The 23,030-nt window shown below is 42.4% G+C and overlaps 1 protein-coding gene across 2 annotated transcripts; it reads right to left on the bottom strand.

Annotated features, from left to right (window-relative positions):
- Window positions 1–1,986: 1,986 nt before the first annotated feature.
- LCMT1 (leucine carboxyl methyltransferase 1) lies at window positions 1,987–22,494 on the bottom strand. 2 transcript variants are annotated; one of them, XM_014936689.1, is made up of 11 exons: window positions 22,370–22,494; window positions 21,095–21,186; window positions 20,387–20,508; window positions 19,266–19,342; window positions 18,525–18,586; window positions 10,303–10,405; window positions 8,254–8,374; window positions 7,371–7,472; window positions 6,870–6,961; window positions 4,604–4,726; window positions 1,987–2,922 (listed from the first exon to the last, which is right to left on the bottom strand). In XM_014936689.1, the coding sequence occupies exons 1-11, from the start codon at window positions 22,465–22,467 to the stop codon at window positions 2,823–2,825; spliced, it is 1,092 nt and encodes a 363-aa protein (XP_014792175.1). In that variant the 5' UTR covers window positions 22,468–22,494; the 3' UTR covers window positions 1,987–2,822. The 2 variants fall into 2 exon arrangements, with proteins under 2 accessions (XP_014792175.1, XP_014792176.1); XM_014936690.1 differs by having other exon boundaries at window positions 2,652–2,922; window positions 4,629–4,726.
- Window positions 22,495–23,030: the final 536 nt, after the last annotated feature.

The following is a 23,030-nucleotide window of genomic DNA, read 5'->3' as shown; positions in this document are numbered from 1 at the left end:
GGAGATGGGGCTTTTATATTACTACGTATTCATTCATTCTATTCAATGGCAATCAGCAGGATAGTCCTGTTGCCACAGAGCCAGCATTAGTCACAGCACAAGAAGACTCCTGCAGTGCGGTGTTACAGGGATTTCAGTTTGCTGCTGGTTTGTTGTGGGTTTGTGTTGTGGTTTGTTTTTTTTTTTAAATCCCTGATTCTTACTAACAGAAATATTAACTGTCAGGTAACCTGTCAAACTTAGCTATGAGCCTACTTGTGACACTACACATTGTCTCGTTTCCCCCGTCTTCGTATTTAAGCACCTTTGTCTCAGCTATTTCAGGTGCTTCTTGCACATTAATTCAAACCAAGAGGTTTTTCAGGACAGACCGTCTCTCCCCGGGTGCTCGTGCAGCACCCAGCACAGGTAATGCTCTTGCCAGCAAGTCAGATCAGAGCTGTTTGTGGACAGAGATCAAGGAGCAGGACATCAAAGGGCACTGCAGGCAGAATCAGATAGCTCGTCAAAGCCGTACCAAGGAGTCTGCCGTACCGAGAGGTTAGTCATCCATTAATAAATACCGACTCCATAAACCACAGGGAGGAAAACTGCATCCATACAAGATGTACACAAGAAAGTAGGAACTAGCTTTTGGATAGGCTAGAATGAGAGTTTTGAGACATCATCAGGGGGAAGATTCAAGGAGAGTTAGGTGTGCGGTGGGGCTGGAAGGGAGGCAAGATCCGACTCCCAGCGGCTGGAGAGCAATGTCACAGCAGCCACCACCACGCTTGGTTCCAACAGGATCCCTGCCAGCCATCCTTAGGGATGCAGGATTAACCTGGCTCGTTTCCAGATGACAGAAATGCCTCTACAACAGGGTTAATGCACGCTGTGAGGACAGAGCAGGTATAAAGCCTGCTCCCAAACACCAATTCCACCAATTAAATAAAAGCATCAAATTCCATTATCTCAGTCCCCTTGAAGCAAAAGGAATCTCAAATACAGCACCAGCTGGTAGAACAACAGCTCCTAGCTCAACCACGTTCCCCCAGTGCTACAGTCCACCCTGAAGGTGGAAGAAGTGAAACCTTTACTGTTGTCTATCTCAGGAGCACCTCACTGTTTCTTCAAAATGGAAGCCACCCAATGAAGTGCCCAATCTCTAGTTATACTTTCATAACATCACGTTTGATCTAGCAAATGAGTTTGCAAGAGAGCACACACCCCACAGGAGCAAAGCTCTCCTGTGAGTCAGAGCATCTGTAGGTGGGAGGCCCTCATATGCTATAAGCTCATTAAATGCAAGAAAAGCAACTTAATGGCCCACAGCATGATCCAAGACGCAGTACTGATGAAGTCCAAGACAGTTTTAAAATGGCAGCATCCACATAATAAACTTATCAGGATTGAGACTTGGGAAAAACATCTGAAACGTGCAGACACAAGCATACCATGGATATTGTTATCTAGGAACCAAAGGTTATAAGCGCCTTTCATAACTGCACAGTCCATCCCTTCCCTTTGGGGGCAGAGAGTTTATGCCACCACTTTGCAAAGCCCAAGCACAGCATTGATCAAATGTTGTATTTCTGTGCCTTGACATTTAAGAAATCAGCTTGACAGACACGTAACAGGAGGTGGCCTGTAGCTATCGGTGACTAAAACTGGTGACAGAGAGGGGAGGGCAGTGAAGGGAAGGCCACTTCTTTTTACTACTCCTGTTCTTCTGAAATTATGACTGTCACTTGCAAGAACTCATTACTTTTTCTGGTATCTCAAAAAAATCTCTTTCCTTACATCTCCAGTCCAAGCCCATGTCAGCTGTTTCCGAAGCAAGCTGTACTTACAGTACAGAAAGTCACATGCAGTACAAAAATGGTTGCTTATTATTTCTACTGCTTTAAAAAATACTCTTGGTGAGGCATTTGGTGAGAGAGGAAAAATGCAGTCACTAAATCAGATATAAATAGGCCATTTCTAATGAGTAAGACACCAGTCAAATTATAAATACTAAACATTTATTATTTTTCTCATAGGAAGGTCGCAAGATTCATTTTTCGAACAACATGGCAAGGTCTTTAGTTGCTGTTGGGATTTTGTTTGTTTCTTTTAAGGGGAAAGAAAGAAGAATGAGAAACTGGTGTAAAGATACTACCAGAAGCAGTGCAAATTAAGATTAATTTCTTTCTTACCTCTACCATCCCAGTGCTGAACTGCCAAGGCTAAGCCCTTCCCAGTTAAATAAAGTCTGCTTTAACAACATCCAGTTTCTTGTACACCACTGAACGACTATCACATCCCCCCCTTCTTCCTTCGCCCTTCCCCTACAATAACATACCTGGTGTAGTGACAGCCTCGTAGCAATAGTAAAAGCCAGGAAAAAGCTAACATGGTGACAACTTCAGAAAATTTAACCTGAACAGAACGAAAATTAACAAATTTAACCTTCACGATCAGTCGTGCGCAGTGCAGAGATACCCAATAATGCCGCTCACCTCATTGATTTTCCAGCTTCCCCTCACAAATACATTATACACATTCACAAAAAGACAGAAGAGGAAAATCGTATACTCCAGGAACACTTTACTTTCCGTTTTAAACTAAGGAAGGCAAGCTTTTAAACAGGAATTACTGACATCCTAGGAAAGTCCATCATCATATATCTGGGAACGGGAGGCGAGTCTTGCCTCATGACAATTGCTCACGGTGGGCACAAAAAATTCATTAAAACTACGAAAACCCGACAAGGACAGTCGACATCAGTAGCACCCGGCGCTTTCTGTACCGGCGCCGCTGACACAGATGCACAGACTGAAGTTGGCACATGCAAAGTCCCATCATTTCTGTGATCTCGTCCCAAGCAGAAGGTCGTCGCTGGGGCTTCTGAGCCCACGGCTTCCCTCCAGGAAATACATCAGAATGTGATGTTTGCGAGACCTGTTTGAAAAGAAAGGGGGTTGGGGTGAGAAAGAAACACTTATACTACCTGTACTTCACTCCTATTAGGACAGTTAGACTCAGGAAGAAGGATGCTCTGAGAATAAAGTTTTAAAAAAAAAATAAATAATAAAATCAATGTAAAGGATTTAGTGGCAGGAAAGGAAATTAGGAAACAGGTTGATCTCTACTTGAACCCTTTTTTGATTGTGATGCTGCAATTAACTTGAATAAGCCAATCTGAAGGAGTACTGAAGTTATTCATCACAGAAGGAACAACACAGAGGCTGCTGCTGAACTAAGCGTCTGCCCATGAAATGAAAAAGAGAAAGCTGGGAAAAGTATCATTAAGGAGGGCAGCAAATTCACTCCAGATAAAGGAAACCTGCTTTATATTAACACGTATCCATGCACTATGCCTTTGATTATCTCCTTTGGGATTTTTCTTTTTTGACTTCAAAGATATGCTGCACAACTCAGTGCCCAAAATTGTCCTAAATACTCCTCTAATCACAGCAAAGAATAATGGTGGAGATCCCAGCAATACTGGCTACTATGAACGGGTGAACTTTTTGGCCTTAGCTCCTCTAGAAATAAGTTCTGTATTACACTCATCACTTTTTAACCATAAGAAACCAAATGGAAAATGTGTGTTTCTGCAGCTCAAAACTGTTGAAGCTGCAGGATTGGGGCCAGCAGACCCCCCAAGTTTTACATCTCTGTTACAGCAGCAGCAACAGTGTATTGAAGAACCAGCTCTACCAGCTGTTTCAGACGCTTTGCTGCTCAGTCTGGCTGAAATATATGCACAACTTCAGATTCACATCTACTAAGGCACAGGAAATAAAATTTGTTGTTGAATACTGCTTTGTCAGGAGCAAAGGAAGGGCAGGAAAAAGATGAACTAGGAGCCAGAGAAATTTTCCAGAAAGACTAAAGTCCCTGAAATTGCATACAGAAAAAGAGATAAACTGTGTCTGCAACACAGTTGTCTAATTTGGACAAATACTGGCTGTAGACATCCATCCTTCACCTAAACCACAATTCCTTTGATTCTATTATTTCTTAAGCAGCAGCAACATACATAATGCTACACAAAACATAAATCAAGTCTCTCCGTTTCATAGAAATTCCAGTCTAGGAGAGACAGAATTCTAAAAACAAAAGGAACATTTAAAAGTTAACTTCAGAGGGAATTTTTTTCATCCCCAGGAGAAAGCAGCATGCAAAACTTACGTCTCAGATGGATGTAAATGGGGACAGTGCACAAGAAGACTGTGCTAAGTAATACAAATTTATTTTTATGTTTGTGTTGTCAGGACACCGTGATTTCATATACTGTGTGCCCATATGGCACTTTACATGCATAGGATTTGTAAACCTTTCAATTAGCAATGATAGTGTAAAGCACGCAGTTATTTAAAGTAATCCATACGGCATCTTTCGATGCAAAAATTCTAACTCCCCTGTACTGGCCAGGCTTTCTGTTGGGCAATTCAGATGCCTATGGAAACCCTCAAAAGGCTGTGGAGAAACAGTCACGAGACACCACCAGGGAGGTGTTCACAGCCCCAACGATGACAGAGAAGCAGACCCCACTCCTGCGAAAGGATAATTCTATTGTACACCTGGTGTAGACACTCCCAGTCTCTCGACATAAGATTTCAGTGTGATGGGTCACCTCTTAATGTGCTGGAGAACATTACCCAGATTGCTGTTGTCCTTTGAAGCCCAGCAGATGCAGTAGTGCTGCATTAGTTGTTCAAACAGTTCCTTTTCATCTAGGAATTCAAGTCCTTCTATCCTGTAGGAATAAAATAAAAATTGTGATTCAAGCTGCAGTCTTAATACAGTTTTTAATGCACTTTTCTTCACTCCATAGGAGTGAAAACTACAGCCAGTAAGGCAGTTGCTTTTCTAGTAAATTAATACAGGTATTTCTCCATAATGAAGATACCACCACTACTCCCAGCCTTTGTTGTCAATGTATGAAACAAGTGACCCTCAAGATGCTTTCAACTTCTCATCCCTGGAATTTCATGTTCCAGGACTAATCTGTGTAACTTCTCACAAATACCAGTATTTTCTCTTCTCACCTTTTACTGCCAAGTATCTGGTCTTGCTGGATTTAGGTAGACACAACAGTATGGCCTGAAGGAAGTACAGCTGGAAGGAGTTTTATCTTTATCAAAGGGTTACAGCGAACAGTTGAAGACAGTATTTTCTCCAGACAATCACAAGTCCATAATATGCCTCGGAAGAGTGATGGGTACACCAGTGCAGCTTCTAACAACTCTCCCACATGAGCTCATGATGAAGCACAAACCAAATGGTACATGTAAGATCTGAGGATTTTTTTCCTAAAACCATTCCTACCTAGGATTCTGAAAGTAAGACCTTTGAATATCTTCCACCAAAGAAATGGGGAGAACTTCTTCCAAGCTACGCTTGCTTCAAAAAATTTAACCCGACACATTGCTCTCCCTCACTTGAGATTACTTGAATGTCGGAGTTTTTATTTTCCATGCTATGTATTTGGAAGGGCTGCTACTGAGGATCAAAAGAGACTGAGGGGTAAAAATTCCTAAATACACTCACAGGTGTGCAAGTGCTGCAGAGGAACACTTTTGTAAAGATTGTTACAAAGAGAAAGCATCCTTTTCCTCATTAATACCGAAGGACAGAGTTTACGTAACCTATTTCTTGGCATTTGGAACAAGTGGAAGGAGCTGAACAGATCTAAGGTAGTCAAAAATGTTGCAAAAAAAAAAAAAAAGTACAAGATACGTCTCTCCCCAAGTGCCATATGGCACAATCACACAGTCATCGTTCCTATTTAAACAACCTATGATTTTCAGTCTCACCTGTTCAGTTCCATGGTTTGAGAAATCCCCATATGTGAATACTTATTTTGACCAAGGTAACTTGTTCAGCTAATTCAAACTATAGTTACTGAATGACTCATAGCAATTCGCACTTCATATTATATACTTAAGAAGTTGCTCATTAAAAAGAGTTTCCCCTTTTTTAGCTTTTCTTTAAAGCAAAAAAAAAATTAACAAAATCCATGCAGATTACCGGCTGTTATAACAGCCTTTAGTTATACCCTCTATGTACTAAGCTCTGTCTGCAGACCCAGCAGCGTAGCTCATGAAGACGGTATGAATGGAAGATACACCCATCTGTTGAGACGTGGTCACCCCATCTGTTGGGGTGGGTCACCCCACACCTCTCCTCTCTTCCCCTCTTCGCTTGCCTGTTACAATAGGTCACAGCACTAAATTATTGCTCTGCCTTGGCTCATTAACTAAATATGCTGGCAAGGAAGAAGGGAGGGAAGATCCCCCCTTGGGGAGCTGGAACTAGATGATCTTTAAAGTCCCTTCCAACCTAAACTATTCCATGATTCTATGATCCGGACTGACCATTTTTCACCCACTTGTAGTAAAGAAACAAATGGGGAAGCAATCTCACCTAGGCCTACCAGACTGGAGCAAACACCTGGATGTCATCTCCTTTGGGGACATGAAAAGCAGCTGTCTGTTCCGAGTGTATTTTAGGACTCTCCTCCACTCATCTAGTATTGTGGAGGCTGGATGTTCACAAGAAACATCTCAGGTACGGTAAAAACTCAACACAGCGTTTCTGTAGCATCTTTTGGCTGCAAATTTCTGTCGTGAAATGTTTTATATCACACCCAAACAAATCTTCACCACTGCCAGTCTACTTCTGGCAGCAATAACCCTCTGGATCATTAATGTTGCTCCAGGCATTATCCTTAAGGCTCTGGAAAGCTCCAGACTCGTACATTCTGTATGTGTAGCCAGCAGCTGCACGCAGCCTCCTCTCTCTTATACGAGGGGATCCCATACTACATATTGACGTGAACTACCTTGGAAATGGCATCTGAAGATGACTTTTGGCCGCAAGCAAGCTATCAGTAATACCTTTTGACATCAGCCTGTGGCAAAAAGCTGTACACTTTCATCATATCAATGGCATGTGCCGTTTCCCAGCCATTTAACAGCAATCGCTCCTTCTGTAAAATAAACAAGCAGCACAGTTTTCAGAGGACTCGAGGAAAAATACCAGAGAACAGTTTTTCCCCCTAAGGGTTTTGCAGGCCATCTGCTTGACTTGTTCTTTGAAGAGTACTTATAACCTTTTCTAAGCATCTGCTAACCTCTGCACAGAGAGGACAGTGGGCTAGATGGAGCCATGCTCTGATCTGCTGCAGGTTTTGTACAAAACTAAGTGATATCGAGCAACCACAGCATTGATAAAAGGAAACCACCGTAACATGGATTGGAAAGGGTTTCAGTAGGCAGCAGCTGCCCCAGCCCAAACCTGCTCTGAGGTTCTCTTCCAGTGCACACACAGAGGCAGAACTCGCAGACAGGTTAATTAAGTTTGATATGAAACACACCCAGAGCTTTGTGTCCCTTTACCTGAGAGTCTAAGGATCTGCAGACTTCCACTCCGGCCAGGTTACACTGTCGTCTCTGCAAGTTCTCAATCATGATCTGTCCAAACCTGTCCGTCATATTCACCTCAGGTAGAGAATGAGACAAAAGTGTTCCCCCTTCCGAAAAGAATGTAATCGCAGTGAAAAGCAGTAACTTGGTTAAACTCTCGAATTGTCTATGTCATAAAACGTACAGGATAGCATTAAATTTCACATATTCTTACACCAGATGTCATTTCCCACTGCCACAACCTCCTCAGCTACCTGACATTCACAAGCTGGTGGCCAGTTTAAGAGTGACAATGCTTTTGCAGACACAGAGACTGCACTGGGCACTGAAAACCAACTCTGCTTTAAGTTGTCAGCAGCTCAGTCCCGGTCTCTGGCAGTGATTTACAGCTTGGAAGATCCTGTTAATAATTCCTGGAGCCACCTAGTTCCCCCGAGGCAGCGTTTTACTTCCACACAGAGAAGCTAAGTTCATGCTGATGTGATTTTTGCTCCACTTTGTCATAGAAAACAGAGAGGCAATTATGTAATGTTATATACTCATACCCAACATTCAGCATCATTTCTTTTTCTTCTGTCTTATCTAAACCAATATTCTATGGTTTTCTCCACATTTGGATTAAGCTTCAATTCTTTCGGTTCAATATAGCCCAGCAATTGTCTTTCAGAATAGCTATATATTTTTTACAATGAGCTAACAGATGTACAAAATAAAACATAGTACAAAAGAAATCCAGCATAAACTGCTGTCTGTACGAAAGGATATGGCACCCTCTTATTTTACAAGCAGAACTCCCACTTTTGAGAGCAATTTTTATGACAATAACGTAGGTCTGAAAATGCCATTTTTGTTTTACCTGCTCATAATTTATAAACATCGCCACAGGAAAAGTGCTTGCTGCCCACTTTAAAAGATTTGCAGATTGCTGCGGTGTCATGTAAACCAGCACGCACTCCGCTATCAAAAGAGTTGGCAAACTATAAAACAAAAAAAAAAACCAAACAAGAGAACTATTTGTAGAAAAAGAACAAGAAAAATCTACAAAGAATTATTAGCAAGCAAGTAATTTCACGTCCCCAAAAATTCTTACAAGAGCTACCCTTTGTATGAACTAGACATTTAAGACTGAATGAAATCACTTCATCAAAGTTGATTAGAAGTGGGTTTTCTGGCAGTCGACAGGGGACTCCCCTGGTTACAGAACAGAGGTAGAGGGAACAATCTCCCCTAAGTCAGACGTACTGCCAACACAGAAGAATGTGTATTCTGCAAGTCTTCTCTGAACTGTGGTAGCATGAACTAAAGCACAGATTAAAATTCATTTTGCAGAAGAACTGTACCCTATATATACAATCCACACTCTTTTAGAGATCAGCAAAATTGGGAACAAAATGCAAATTGAAAAAAAAAAAATGTTTTCGCTAAGTTCTCTGAAGTTTCTCTAAAGTTTGTTTTCTCTAAAGTTCTAAGAATTTTAATTAGACAAATTTGTTCAATATCTGTAAAATGAGCTTCACATATTATCATCTAGCAAAATGCAATCTACAGTTTGCACATTGCCTCTTCCCCCTCCATCCACAAAAACCAAAAATAGACATCAACACGAGAATTCTTCCTTAGAATTATGGAGTTTTAATTGCTAGAATGAACAGGAAAAAGAAAAGTCACTAGAAGCAGGAGAAATTCACAAGGAGCAGCAATGTAGGCAAGCGAGGCAAGATTTCAAAAGATGGAAGTGTAAAGATTTAAATGGCAATTTGATGCATTCTGCTTACCCATATGCTCTCTCCCACCCAGCCAGATAGCCGCTATTTATATATCTTATATTTGAAAGGTATGTCCATCATCCACTCTAAAAACTTAAATCCTGCCCCCTCCAGAAGCCTAACACTTGAACAATAAAATCCCAGATATTAGTTCCCAGAGTTAAGTTCTCAAAGGACTCCACAGTAATGACTTTACCAAAAGGCCTAGGGAACAATAGGGGTTTTAAGTAGAGGCAATAGAAAATAATTACAAAGATAAAACTCTGAAATAATTTAACATTGACAGAATTACCCTTCACTTTACCAGCTAAGCTCCCAGAAACCTTGACTCATACAGCCATTACAGTAGGGGTGAAAGATGTTCACTGATCTAGGTACTGCCCATCAGTCAGCATTAAAACTAAATGCAACTGAACCAACTCTTAAAAAAAGCCATTTATGACATTTTGATACATAGCTAGTTTAGAGATTCCCCTTGAATAACTTGCAATTCTATTAAATAAATTTCAACCAAATTCAAGCAAGGGGTAACTCTTTCAGAAATCTCTAAAATAGAGTTAAGTTCATGAAGTAGAGAAAGAAAATTTGCGTGAGCTCTGAGGCAGAAAATGGCTTCTGTGGGAACGCATCCCCTCCAGGGCAAGGGATGGGGGAGAAGCAAGAAGGAATTTCAGGGCTGCTTGCCCTGCAACAGGAGATTTAGCTTGTGCAAAAGGATCACATACCCCAAAGAGAACCAATCCCAAGAAATACATTCACAGAAAGCCAGGCTTCATTCCCCCAGGCGTTTTAAGACCAAAAAGCAAATAGCTCTGTAATGTTTGATCTTCTCCTCAGAAGAAGGATGAAAAGGCAGTTTGCAGAATGGGTGATGCGAGGAACAACCTTGTAACAGCCTCAGAAGGAGCCAGCAGCCAGGGCAGAGCCAGGCAGCTCGGCTCAGGGAGGCTGCATGAGGTGTCTAAACAATTCCTTCTGCTCCAAGGGCTCAGGAAAAGGTAACCATGGAAATAGCATAATGAGCACTGGGTGCAGATATTGTACGCCCGAGCCCGACCTTACTCTCACCAGTACGCTTTCCACAAGCCCTCAGCAAAAAAATAATTAAAAATTAAAAATAAAATAAAAAAAAATCTTACTGTGTATCCAGGTTATGTTTCTTTAGCTTTTCCTCCAGATCTGATGAGAAACGGAGATCTGCTCCTACTAAGGAATATCGACTGGAGTCTAGGCTGTGAGAATCTGCAAGTTTAAAATTGAGACTAACAGTTACAAACAAGAAGGATGCTGAAATTATAAATTGAAAAAAAAAATACACGGGAACATATGAATTTTAAGTCAAAGTTTGTTCTGTTATACCTAACAATTAACAGCAAACTCTTCTTTTTAAAACAATAATTTCCCTTATACCTGACTGTTGTGGTTTACAGGTGGTGATATATCAGCATCAGATTCTGCAACAAACCTAATCTTTCACTCTGCAGCCACTCTAATGCAGAGAGGTTATCCCATCCGTTACCATGGTTTCAAGGAATGCAGAGAGGAGAAAAAATGCGAAGATTAAAGGCAGAGTTTTTCTATTTTGTTTATAGAGTCTTTTTAGATGACCCAGTGTATGTACATAAGGAAGTAAATGGAAAAAAAGACCCATCAATTTCTGAAAAACTAATTTAAGAGTAACAATGTTCCAAATATTACCAATAGTTATAGCTATATAAATTAACAATACATAAAGCTATATAGTATATACGGGTATCAGACACAGATTTGCGATCCAAAAAAAAAGTTATCATTTAGCCTTTTCATATGATCTAGCAATAGTATTTAAGTGTGGAGTCAAATTAGAAAAGGCATTATGAGAAACAAATATTCATCCTGGGATACAAGCAGCAAGCTCCTGTAAATGCTTAACAACATGAAGGAGGAACTGACACTAAAGTCTAAAGACCCTCTGCCATTCTAGCAAAGCTGTAAGGAAGCCAGCAGCAACAAGGGAATCTCGCTATCAATAATCCTGACGACCAATTTCAATGAATTCCATCCGATGAGCCCAGTCCCCACAGAAAACATTTCACAAGTGCAGTATCAAACCCAATTAACGACGTGAAGTTCCGTGGGAATCCATCAGATTGCTCTCCTGCACTTCAGCTTTACTGGAGTGAAGTCATTAGGACAGAACAGCACATAATTTTCCTCTCTTACCATATGAGTGTGACAGAGCAAGCAGTAACATAAGTAAAAACAGGGGATAAAAATCCAGAGTGAGAGTTTAAAGTGGTCACATAATGGCCAGTCGCTATCTGTCTGCCGTAGCGAGCTCTGGCACAGCTCCATTCGGGATCCTGCTGCAGATGCAGCTCCCAAATGGCAAAACAGGAGCAAATGTCAAGAGCCAGGGGAAGAGAGGAAGAGAAGCCAAGTGGCTGAAGAGGGAGGATCAAAGGGATTTTCCATTTCAGGAGATGGGAAAAAAAAAACCAAAGGCAACCCATTAAATTAAGCTGTGCTTCAAACCTCCTGGAATACGTACCCCCACTTAGTTTTCAAGTGACCAACTGCTTGAAAATGGCACTAGCAAGTGACAATAACTGCCTTAGCAGCAATACTCCGAACAGATACAGAAACCAGAATGGTTTATGCAGAGAGTTACAGGGGAAAAAAGAAAGAAGGAAAAAAAAAAAAGAAAAAAAAAGTTGTGCGCAAATGATTCAACATTTTGAGTCAAGGCTTTTCCATGTGCATGTTCTGTAATAGCTTTACTACTTCCCACACCCTTCTATTTAAGTTATTATATCAAGGCCATGATAATGGCATCAAGAAAAGCCACACAAAAAACCCCACCACACACAGGAAAGTATTTATATAGCAATTGGTTTGCTGTCCGGAGATACAGCACCGTAAGCGTCACTCACCACAATTAGTATGAAATTAATGCAATCTTCTTGTCCAGCTTCATTGACTTGGACATACTGCTATGTTAATTATAACCAGAAATAAACTACAAAAGTTTTTTTAAGTGATCTAATAATGGAAGAAGTAAAAAAAAATTCAAAGGTGGAAGTAAATGTCTCCTGCTCACATCATGGTTGATTCAAGCATTTTTACCACTGAAGAGCAGGAAAGGACAAAACCTCTCAAACTTCAGGTTCGAAAACGGTCCTTCAAAATGGTTCTAACTTCAGCAATCAAAATGAGTCACATGGTTTTTAATGAGCCTGTATGCACATGAACAAACCCCAGAGAATTTCTGTTACGCCTTGACATAGTGGGAGAGGGGATGGCCAAAGGAAGTGACCCTCGGTACAGCCCGGCACGGTTGGGTTTGGAGATGTGGGTTGGGGAGAAGTGAAAATAAACAGCCATAAAGCCATAGCCTGGTCATTCCAAGTTATCTGCTGGAAAAACGGTGATTTGGCTTAGAGGAAATATTCTTAAAGCCAAGAATACTTGCCTTCATGCAAGTATTATAATGCAATGCCTTAATACAGGACTTCTTGCTGCAGAAACTTTTAAAAGGCCAAGAAAGCTGATGAGGAATGGATCGTCCTCCTCTGTTCAAAAGCTTTTTACTCCAAATGCAACCACTTTACTTCCATTTCCAGTATCTGGGCTGTCTGGTTCTCCTTCTTTGGTCCATTCAAACAGAATGTACTTGCTCCTCCACACATTTTCCTGCCAACTTCCCTCGACTCTCCATTGATGGTTGTTGGCAAACACAACCAGAGATAGTACCGCGGCAGAGCCGCACACACATCATACACAAGCTGATACAATTGCTAAAAATTGTACGTTTCAAACAAATCTGAAAGCACCTCGGTAAATATCTCCATCACTCATATATATTTCAACGTTACGACCAATACTTTTCTTTTCAAGGAAATATTAGGGAAAAATATGGAATATACACTAGTCAATTTTAAAACGCAGAAAGAGAGGCAAAAGAAAAAAAAAAAAAAAAGCCGGAGGAAAGAGTTCAAGCAAATCCTCTCCCAAACTTTCTTCTAATATTTTCTGCTAGCTTCCGCCTTTGGCCTATGCATGGCATTAAAAAATCATTTTATAGTAAATTCAAAGGGATGAAGAGATCATACTTAACTAGGCAAACAAGGTCTGGATTTTAAAATCAGACTGACAACTGCACCATCACCTCAACACTGAGATAAGAGACACTCACTTATTGCAAAGCAATCGCAGCTGATGACAGCTGGAATTGCCATTCTGCCCAGCCCGGAGGTAAAAGTCGAAGTATGGCCATAAACACCCCAAAAATAATGTGCTGCTAGTTCATGGTCTGCCACCAATTTTACTTTATTGCAGGATTTGATGCTCCAAGTATGAAAATCTGCAAATATGCTGCCAGCCTGACTGAACAGCGTTGTTGGTGCAAAGGTATTTTAGAATATCTGTAGCTGAAAAAGAAAAGCAAGTTTGTTCTTGGTAGCAGAGTCACATAATCTCCATTGATTTCTTCTTAAGAACACGAAGTTTCTTTTAACTGATTCAATTTTTATGGTGTTAAAAAAAAAGCAGGTTTTTTTTTTTTTTTCCTTGCTGCAACCTCACTCTTCCAAAAGTGTCTCCCACAGTGACCTCCCTGCAGCCAAGAGCTCCAGCAGATCCCTGCTGCTGCCTCCCTTTCCCTTCCCTCCTGGAGGGGTGGGAGCCCACCTCCCCCACTGCACGAACGCCCAAATCACTGCTACGGGAACCAGGCACAGAGCAACACAGTCTGAGCGTGGGAAAGGCTTCCCAGTTACATGATCACACTGGGCACGTGCACTGTCTGCTGGAGAAGAAACCGCCCCCAGAAGGCAAAATAGACTTAATCTCAACAGGGTTTACTTTCTAGGAGTAACTTTTTGGTGGCTTACTTATAAGCTCCACTCCCCTGGCAGTTTTTAAAATAAATAGGGCCACCTTGCTGTGACTGGGGCCAGCTGTCCTAGCCAGCAATGGCCGGTGGCTTAATCCATTGCAAATCCCATATTCCAAGCACTGGTTCCCATCTAGAGGCCAGGATTTCATGCTGGATTTTTTAGCAAAGTTGTTTGGCCACCATGTTCTTTTCTACAGCTCGGAGCTACCTTATGTTTTATTTTGTGATGCTCACATTCAGAACATTCAGTTACCTACAAAGTTCTCGCTCGTACTCATCCAAAATGGAGGTTTGAGAAATACCAGACACAGATTTCATTTGAGAAACAGAAGGGAGTGGAGAGGGAAGGAGAGAAAGCAAATGACCCCCACCACTCCAGCCCACGCCATCTACCCAACACAGACTCCCTCAGCCCAGGCTCACACTCCTGTTACCCGTTCATAACACAACAGAGAATGTTTTGTTCCAGCCATACCACTTTTGGCCCAGAAGTAACAATACAAATGGTTTTAATTTAGGTATCATTACAGTAACTGAATGGTAGCAGGAATTGCTTATATCTGCCTTTTGACCTCACTGCAGTAAATTTTTTTCTTCACACAAACATCATACCAGCACATAAAATGCTCAGGTTTATGGTGGCCCTCAGGCACTTGCCCACTACCCTCATCCCTCTGCTGAAGCAGCCTTCCAGAATGATGGGGGCACACAGCCCAGCATCTCCTCTGCTACAAGAATTCAGAATTTTCTCTTCTTACCCTCTTCTCCGATTAATGCAACAACTCCCTGGAGGCTTTCCAAGAGATAGCAGGCAGGATGCTATAGACAAATGGATTTTATTAGGATTTTCATCCGAAGATGTCTTTGGCAGCTTTACAACCAACCAGCCCATACAGCCTATTCTGCCAGCTCAACGGCGTGATACAGTATTGGTCTCGCTCAGGTTGTTTGTCAACTACAACATCAGAACAGGGCACGTTATCACAACACAAAGACATTTAACTTGTCTTGCAAGTGCGGGATCATCCCCAACACAGGGAACGCAAGTCACCAAGACAGCAACGCTCCTCGGGACTGCGCTGGGTCACAAGTTTGGAAACGTAGGGAAAAATAAGTGAAAACAACCAAAAAGTCTCAAAGCTGGACTAGGCAAAGCCAGAAAGTGTACGAGTAGCGCTGAAAGGTAATAGTTCACTGAACTGTAATTTGCACGCATGAGGTAGCAAAGGTGGAGTACTAACTCCCCAACACCAGCAACTGCATCATAAACCAGATAGTGCCACTGAACTTTGAAAACAATTTAGCCTGATACTGCCACAGCAATGTCAAATTACTGCACAAATTCACCATTTTCCCTGGAGACCTAACATTCCCTAGGAAACGACAAAGCTGTTCAATGACAAGTGTCATCTTGCTGCATTCAAGGGCAGAGGCCACAAATATCTATTCTTGAATCACCAGCCATGCTGTCATTGCTTTGTCTAAAGGGCAAGGAGAAAGCAGATGTCACCCTGAAGCTGATAAAGTTGTCTGTTACCACCAGCTTCATGAAATGAAAACATTCAGCGTGAGACAAAAAGTACTAAGAGAATAAGAGTCACGCCATGCCAATCGATATTACAACTCCAAAATCAAATTCCAAAGGATGTAAACAAATTATTCCTGGTATACATGAGACAGCAGCAGGGAATTGATTTGGGAGAGACAGGACGAGACAACCTCCCACCCCAAGATTTTAAAATCCTCATCTATATCTCCACCCTGAAAACCACAAAAATGAGTAACATTTCCTTACCTGGAAATGCTGCTTCATTATGCCCCACTACAACCCCTGTGCCAGGTGGTGTTCCCAGAACACACATTAATCTAACACCTGTATGGGCTCAGCCCAAATGAGCCCAGGTGTGGTGTCCTGCCTCTCACAGGGGCCAACAGCTACACAGGGAAAAGGCAAAGAGAGGGCAAATACGTACCACTAATACTGGCATCTATGTTGTTTTCTATCGTTTTTCTAAGAAGGCTTTATTTTACTTGAATTTCTGGACAATTACTGAGCCAATTTTTTAATATATCTCTACATTATAATACCCAGCTCTTGTATGCAGGCAGCAATAATCAGCCAGAAGCCAATGATTTACATGTGAGGCACAAACTACTTTTTCTACCCATGTGCATCGCTTTACCACTCTGAATAGCCTGGACTTGCCAACAAGCTGCCACTTACTAGTCACTCTATTTTCCCAACCATTTCTTAGTGTTGAACAACAATATATACTTAAGCACAGATCTCCATCTCCCTCCATAATGAAAATTAACAACATACGCCTGCCCTCCATCCCCAGCTGTTTATCCATATGAGAACCATTCCTTTTCCCCACAACAAATATGCAATTTCTTTGGCAAACTCTGGTAAGGGACACTGTCAAAACACATTTTTTGAATTCAAGCACTGTATTAATTGGATGTCCTTTTCCAATATACCTGTTGACTCTTATAGAGAACTCCAATTGGTTTGTGAGGCATCTCACTTTTACAAAAGCTGTCCTGATTCTTTCTCAACACATTATATTATTCCTCTGTTCCGCTAAGTCTATCTGTTAGACTTTCTACTCTAATTTGTCCAGTGGAAACATCAGTCCTACTGACTTGTAGTTGCCAGGGTTTCTTCTGGAGCCCATTTGAGTCATAGATGTCACCTTTCAGTTCTCAGGTACTAAGACCGTTTTAAAATGAGAGCATATACACCAGCTAGTACCTGAGCAAATTCATGGTCAAGTTCCTCTAGATCTGTAAGAAATCTCTATTCACCTGACTGTTTGTCTACTTAGTCCACAGCCTCTTCTGGTGGCATTTCCACATGAACTGGTGCCATTACCATGTCCTTAGTTAAGAGTTCCCACATGGATTTCACTCAAACTGACCTATGGTTATCAAGTGCCAGTTCAAACTGGGATTCCACAACAGACTTCCACCAACTCCAAATATCTGGACATTAAGCCACAACCAAAAGAGCTCAGTACAGTAGAGCCTACATCAGCCAGGTTACACTAAAATGCCTAAAGTATTTAAAACACAGCGCTTAGAACAAGAGAAACGGCTTTAGAGAAACAAGCCACTCCAACACATTCAAACAGTGATATGTTAATTGCTGTTGACTGCTGTGACTTGCTAATTAGTAGCTTTTGATTACAATACACCATTTATTTTGCTGTACTAGATGTATCTACAGCTGTTCAGTAACACAAGTACTATGAAACCCTCCCGACTGACCTTGTATTAATGCTTTTTTACCAGTGCTTACGCAGCACATCTCGCTGTACATAGGAGACACGTTAGAAGAAGGTCTCCCACCTGGAACACAGTGGTCCTTAGGAGCCCTTTTTCTGAGATGAAGCACTGGGCTTTAACCCTTTGGGACCTGAATGTACAACAGAGACTTCTGCCATTCAGATGACAGCTAAAAGGTTGGTGAGTTAAGAGCCTCTAATATGGAGCAACAAAATGTGCATAATATGTAGAAATATGCACAACCAAATCAGTGTGTGGCAGTGCTCTGATCCAAGCTAAAGCACTAGAAGAGCCTTGGGGTGAAGCACCTACACCTGCCATTGGCAGCACGAGCACATCCCTTCGCTCTTGGTACTCTTCCTCACTCTTTGGAAGCCCCTTTCAAGCCCTCCAGACCCTCAGCTAGAATTATGCTTATTAAAATTAGCTATACATGTAATCACACCAGGGAACACAAAGCACTGCTAGCTCTGTTGTAAGTAACACAAATTAGTTGGTATCGTAGATGCAGATAATTACTGTTCCTCCAAAAGGGTCCAAAGCAGCCCCGATAGCGCAGTATCCACTATTCAGGCACGGAAAACGTTACTCAACAGAACTCAGTTTTTTTTCACAAGTAAAGAGGTTTTCAAATTCCAGGCGTATTTTCAAATTACACAAACATAAGGGGGGTATGAGCCAAGACAGTACAACCACACGATACCACCTGAATCTAACGTCCTCTTAATACCAAAATGTAACAAATGGCACTGGATCCCGAGAAGGGACCGTGCCGGCTGCATTTCTTCCATGAAGACTCGGCTAAATGTAAAGACTTGTGCTTTTAGTGAGACAGAAAGAAGAGAGAGAAAAGCACTCGATAGCTATTTTAATCCAGTGTACATGACTATCAGCAGCATTTTTCCTTCTCTGTGAAAGAAAAGAAAACATAACTTAAGCTACATGTGAGAGAAAAAGAAAAAAAATCCAACAACTTTCTGGCAGAATAAAACCACTTCAAGAGAAGACGTTTCTAACATGACACAGAACAAATGGGCAGGAGTCTGTAAGAGAAGAAAAAAGCCTCTTTTTCCTCCCAATTCTCTGTCCAAACAGCATTTCAAACATTAAAAGCCTGCCCACATAGCAGAACAAAATGATCAGAAAAGTTTTAAAAGTGCTACAGTACATTGCTGACTTATTTTTAAGATGACTCACCTATTAGAAGAGACTCCCCTGAATGGGATTCCATAATTGGTTTTGACAGGGGAGGTTTTGATCTGTGGGAAGAAGGAAGAAGCATTTCTGAGCAGTTAAGCTTGTTTAACAGTGTGCTTACAATTTTCTTTCTTTTTTTTTTTTTTAACATATATATCTCTCTCTCTCTACACGTGTATGTGTGTTAAAAACAGACAAGAGAATATCTCTGCCCTCTACTGGAAATAAAAACGTCTGCAAGTTGGACTTATTACTAAATTGAGTTTTATATCCAGTGACTCTAAGTTTTGAAGTAATCTTGCAAGAAAAATCCTGACACTCTCTTCAAGTACCCTCCATAAACCTTAATGTATTCATTCAAACAGAATATTCACATGTAGTACCAGCTATTCTACCTCTCTAACTGAACACACAATTTTTTACTAGCTTCAATAGTAAGAGAAGACGATGTTGTTGCCTCTTAATCATCGTGAAGCTTCCCTCACCCGTTATAATTTACATAATTAAGAATCAAGCCTGCTTGCCTCCCTAAAGCTTCCACATACCGACTTCTCCAATTTGGGATAGCGGCTGCACAGTCACATGAATGACTTCCCTGCACAATGAAACCTTTATTCTAAATCCTAGCCCATGAAGAGTTTCTCAGAAGAGAGATGAATCTAATAGTTGCAGCTTGCAATTCATGACATTTTGCTGAATTACATTCAGTTTCACATAGCTAAACATAAGCATTATACTTACTTGATATTATGTATTTTTCTTGCAACTATCATTGGAAAATCCACTTCAAAATATTTTCTAGGGAGAAGATTTTCATCCTGAGAATTGGAGTAAGACTCTAGGATTAGGGACATTCAAGTTTCACATGCACAAGACAAAAAGATATAATCTTAACTCCTAAACAGTTTTGGTTTAGTTTACACTGGCATTTGTAACAGTATTCTAACTTAATGCCCCACAGCTTAAAAAATAAACCAAAACAAAAAAGAGCAGGTGTGGTACCATTAATGAGAAAGAATTGGAATTACAGGCACCGCTTTAGCTTTAAAACCACAGTTACAGGAGTATCAGTAAAACTGTGTATTGACACCGTTTCCACAGGAATGCAGGTAAGAAAAAGCTTCACATCTCAGAAAACAACTCATTATTTTAGCAGTGGACTTGGCAGCGGCAGATTAACAACTGGATGCAATGATCTTAAAGGTCTTCTCCAACCTCAACAATTCTATGATTCTATGAATTGTGACCAAGCAAAATGTGACCAGCCTCCTTGGGCTTTCTCCCAGAAACCAAATTTACAAACGTAAATGCTAATGAGAAGACAGGATGACTCAGAGGTGTGTTCACTCAAAACGGTACTATCATTTAATAGCTGAATAATCTGAACTTTTGTGCATGACACACATGCACACAAACAAATATATTTACATATATAAACTCACATTTATATAAATAATTCAGCAACATGTAAATAGAGCCTGTACAATCCTGTACTTTGGTACCTTATTCCTATTTTAATAGAAGGTAAGAAAGTGAAATCTTAAGGCTTAAAGCAGACAGCAAAGTGTGGTGTTCAAGCTCTGTTCCCCAAAGCCCACTAGGGGTCAGCTTCGTGTCACACGCTTTTTTGGTAAAAGCCGGTGAAAAGAGCAGCCCCTCCTGGGCACTGAGGTTTAAAGGTACCTAAACTAATTGCAAACCAGCTGAGCACTGAGGCGGAGCAGCAAGGGCTGCCATTCCTGCTGCATCCCTCCACCTTCTGCTGCAGAACGCAGCATCCATAAGCCCTCACAGAAAAGCGCTTCAAATGTCCACGCAAGTCTTTGTCTTCAGCCAAGTTCATTACTCTCTGCTCTCGTTACCTTTAATCTCCAGAACAGGGTATCCATCCCAGCACCAAGATTAACAATTTGACAGTTGCAGTCTGTCTTCTTTAGAAAAGCTTGAATCAGATAACTGACTCCATGAACACGAGCATAATAGCCTGTTAACAACAACAGTTTATTTTTAAATCTTATTTTCATATAATACTTGTTGTTTAACACTCAGTAAAATCTTTAGGTAGTTTCTCAGGAAGAATAATGCATTCTTTTTAAGATACCTAAGGGGTTTTGGGGTTGTTCTTATTACTAACGAAATTTGACTCATTCATAAAATAGGATTCATTGGGTAAATAAAAAATTTTGTCAAGTTTCACCTGAAACTGAGCAGAATAATTCTAGCTGGTACACACATTTTTCAGAGACCAGAGCAGACATACCCTAGTGTCCTGAGTCAAATCAACACTTCTGATTGTTTTGTAGAGATTACTGCACGCTGAGACACACAGAGACGTTCCATTCAGAGCACAGAAAGCAAAGGACAAGAGTTTTGATTTAAAGACTAATATTTAAAAGGTTGGCTACAGTATGGAATTATTACTGTGAAGAAAATTTGTCTTATTCTTTTACATATTTCCTACACTCTGTAATACCCAGAGGTTTTATAGAGAGAGGTTTTGCCAGGTGCTCTTCAAGACCAGTTAAGAACACATTTGCACTGACACCGTTCCAGTTAACGTGCCAACTTGCCTCTATTGATTTCAGGTGCTTTTCTCTCTTTGGCTTGTCTCACAAAATACTGGATGTAAGGGTCCTTCCAGTAGCCAACACTTACAGCAAACCTGTCCAGCGGAGAGGAAAAAAAAATAAGAGAATTACAAAATCAAGATTTACTCTAAAAAACACACAGGCTGAAAAGGTGACTCTCCAACCCAGGTGTATATGTGCAGACAAGGTTTAACAACCCTGTTGAACATGCAAAACTATTTCAATTAAGAAGTTATAGAAAGTCTAGTAAAAAACCTTGGCTCCTGCCATATTAAACAAGAATCTTTTTTAATGGCTTCTGCATTATTTGATGAACTTCTGGAAGTGAAGCCCCTGACCTCAAATATTTCCTCCTTCAGGACTCAGCAAACAGAGAAACTCCTTGTCTGAAGTTCCTCGGACAAAGCACGCCTTACTTCTATACACCATCACACTTGGAGCTGTTTGCACACATTTCAGAGCTTCTACAGATCATTTTAACACAGACAACAACACTATTCTGCTCTAATAGAACTTCCTAATCTTACAACCAATTTGAAAAGATAAAACTCTCAAAAACAAACCCAACCACCCAATAACAGGCTGCTACAGCAATAACAAAGGCTAAAACAAACAGCCAACAATAACAGAAGTTAAATTCATGCCAAGGCAAAACCACTCCTCACCCTCCCAGCACCCGTCCTCCAGAAGAGGGGAAGTAAAGAATTCTGAGAAATATCATGTTTGTGATTTTTTTTTTTCCTGAGACAACAAACATCACTGAAATTTCAAATCCCCACCGTAAGTACAATTCTAATTGTCCTTGTTTTACAAACAAACTCTGAAGCTGGAAAACAACAGGATGGGGAAAGTTTGTGGCAAAACCAAGGAGCAAAGCTGCCGGGTCTAAGGGAAAAGCACCTTCAGAGCCAACACGGGCCCTGTCCCAAGGGGAGCTGTAACCCTGTTTTGAAGTTTATTCTCCCCCATAGGGCCCAGCCCACACCCCACAGCGCCGGGTGCCCTCCCCGGGTGCCTTCCCCAGGCCAGCCGGCCCTGCAGCCGCTCGGGCCCCGGTACAGACAAAAGGACACCGGCCCCACGGGGCACGGCGGCACCCGGCTCCCTCTCTCTCCTCCAGCCCGGCTTCCCGAGGGCCGGCCCTTGCTTCGACGCCTCCCCGCCCTCCCTCACCGCCACCAGCACCGCGGCCCGCTGCGGGGAGACACCGGAGGAGCCCGGCACGCCCGCCGCTCCCCCCACGCAGGGTGCCGCTACCGTTTGCAGACGGACGCGTCCTCACACGTCCCCCGCACCGCTTCGTCCGCCTCATCCAGGCCGGAGGCGGAGAGGGGTTCGCGGGCGGCAGCCGCCATGGAGCGCGCCAGGCTCGGCCGCCCGCCGCTGCCGCCACCGCCCCTCTAGCCCCGCCTCCCACCGCTCCTCATTGGCCGGCCTCCGCAGGACCGCCCGCCGGACCTCGGCGTCGATTGGTCTGAGGCCTCGTCCATTCCCACTACACCCAATGAGAGAGGGCAGGCTGCACCACTCCGCCCAGGAAACGGTAGCGGTGCCGCAAGGGAAGCCGGGAGCGGTAGTTTTGGGTGAACGCCCGGTGATAACGGTGTGGGACGGAAGGGGGAGTCCCGCGGCAGCCCGCTCTCGGAGAGGGGAGAGACGCACACGCCGAGCCCGGCCCAGCTACCGCTTCTGAGGCAGCACCACCTCGCTCTCCCCTCGCTACGGACCCCCAGCATCCGGGCCCCGGGAGGGGGGGGGGGCGGGACATCCGGGTTTCTGGCCGCCCCGGCGGGTGTCCCTTGAGGGCACGTGATGGTGTGGGCAGGGCCGGAAGCGGCGGCGGGTTCCGGTGTGGGCGGGGCCGGTGACCCGGGCCCCGGGGGGGGGGGGGGGCGGGACATCCGGGTTTCTGGCCGCC

The sequence above is a fragment of the Calidris pugnax genome, unplaced genomic scaffold (genome assembly GCF_001431845.1).
Source record: "Calidris pugnax isolate Ruff unplaced genomic scaffold, ASM143184v1 scaffold17, whole genome shotgun sequence".
Taxonomy (NCBI): Eukaryota; Metazoa; Chordata; class Aves; order Charadriiformes; family Scolopacidae; genus Calidris; species Calidris pugnax.
The sequence above is the reverse complement of the archived record's forward strand: the minus strand, read 5'-3'. Positions and strand labels throughout refer to the sequence as shown.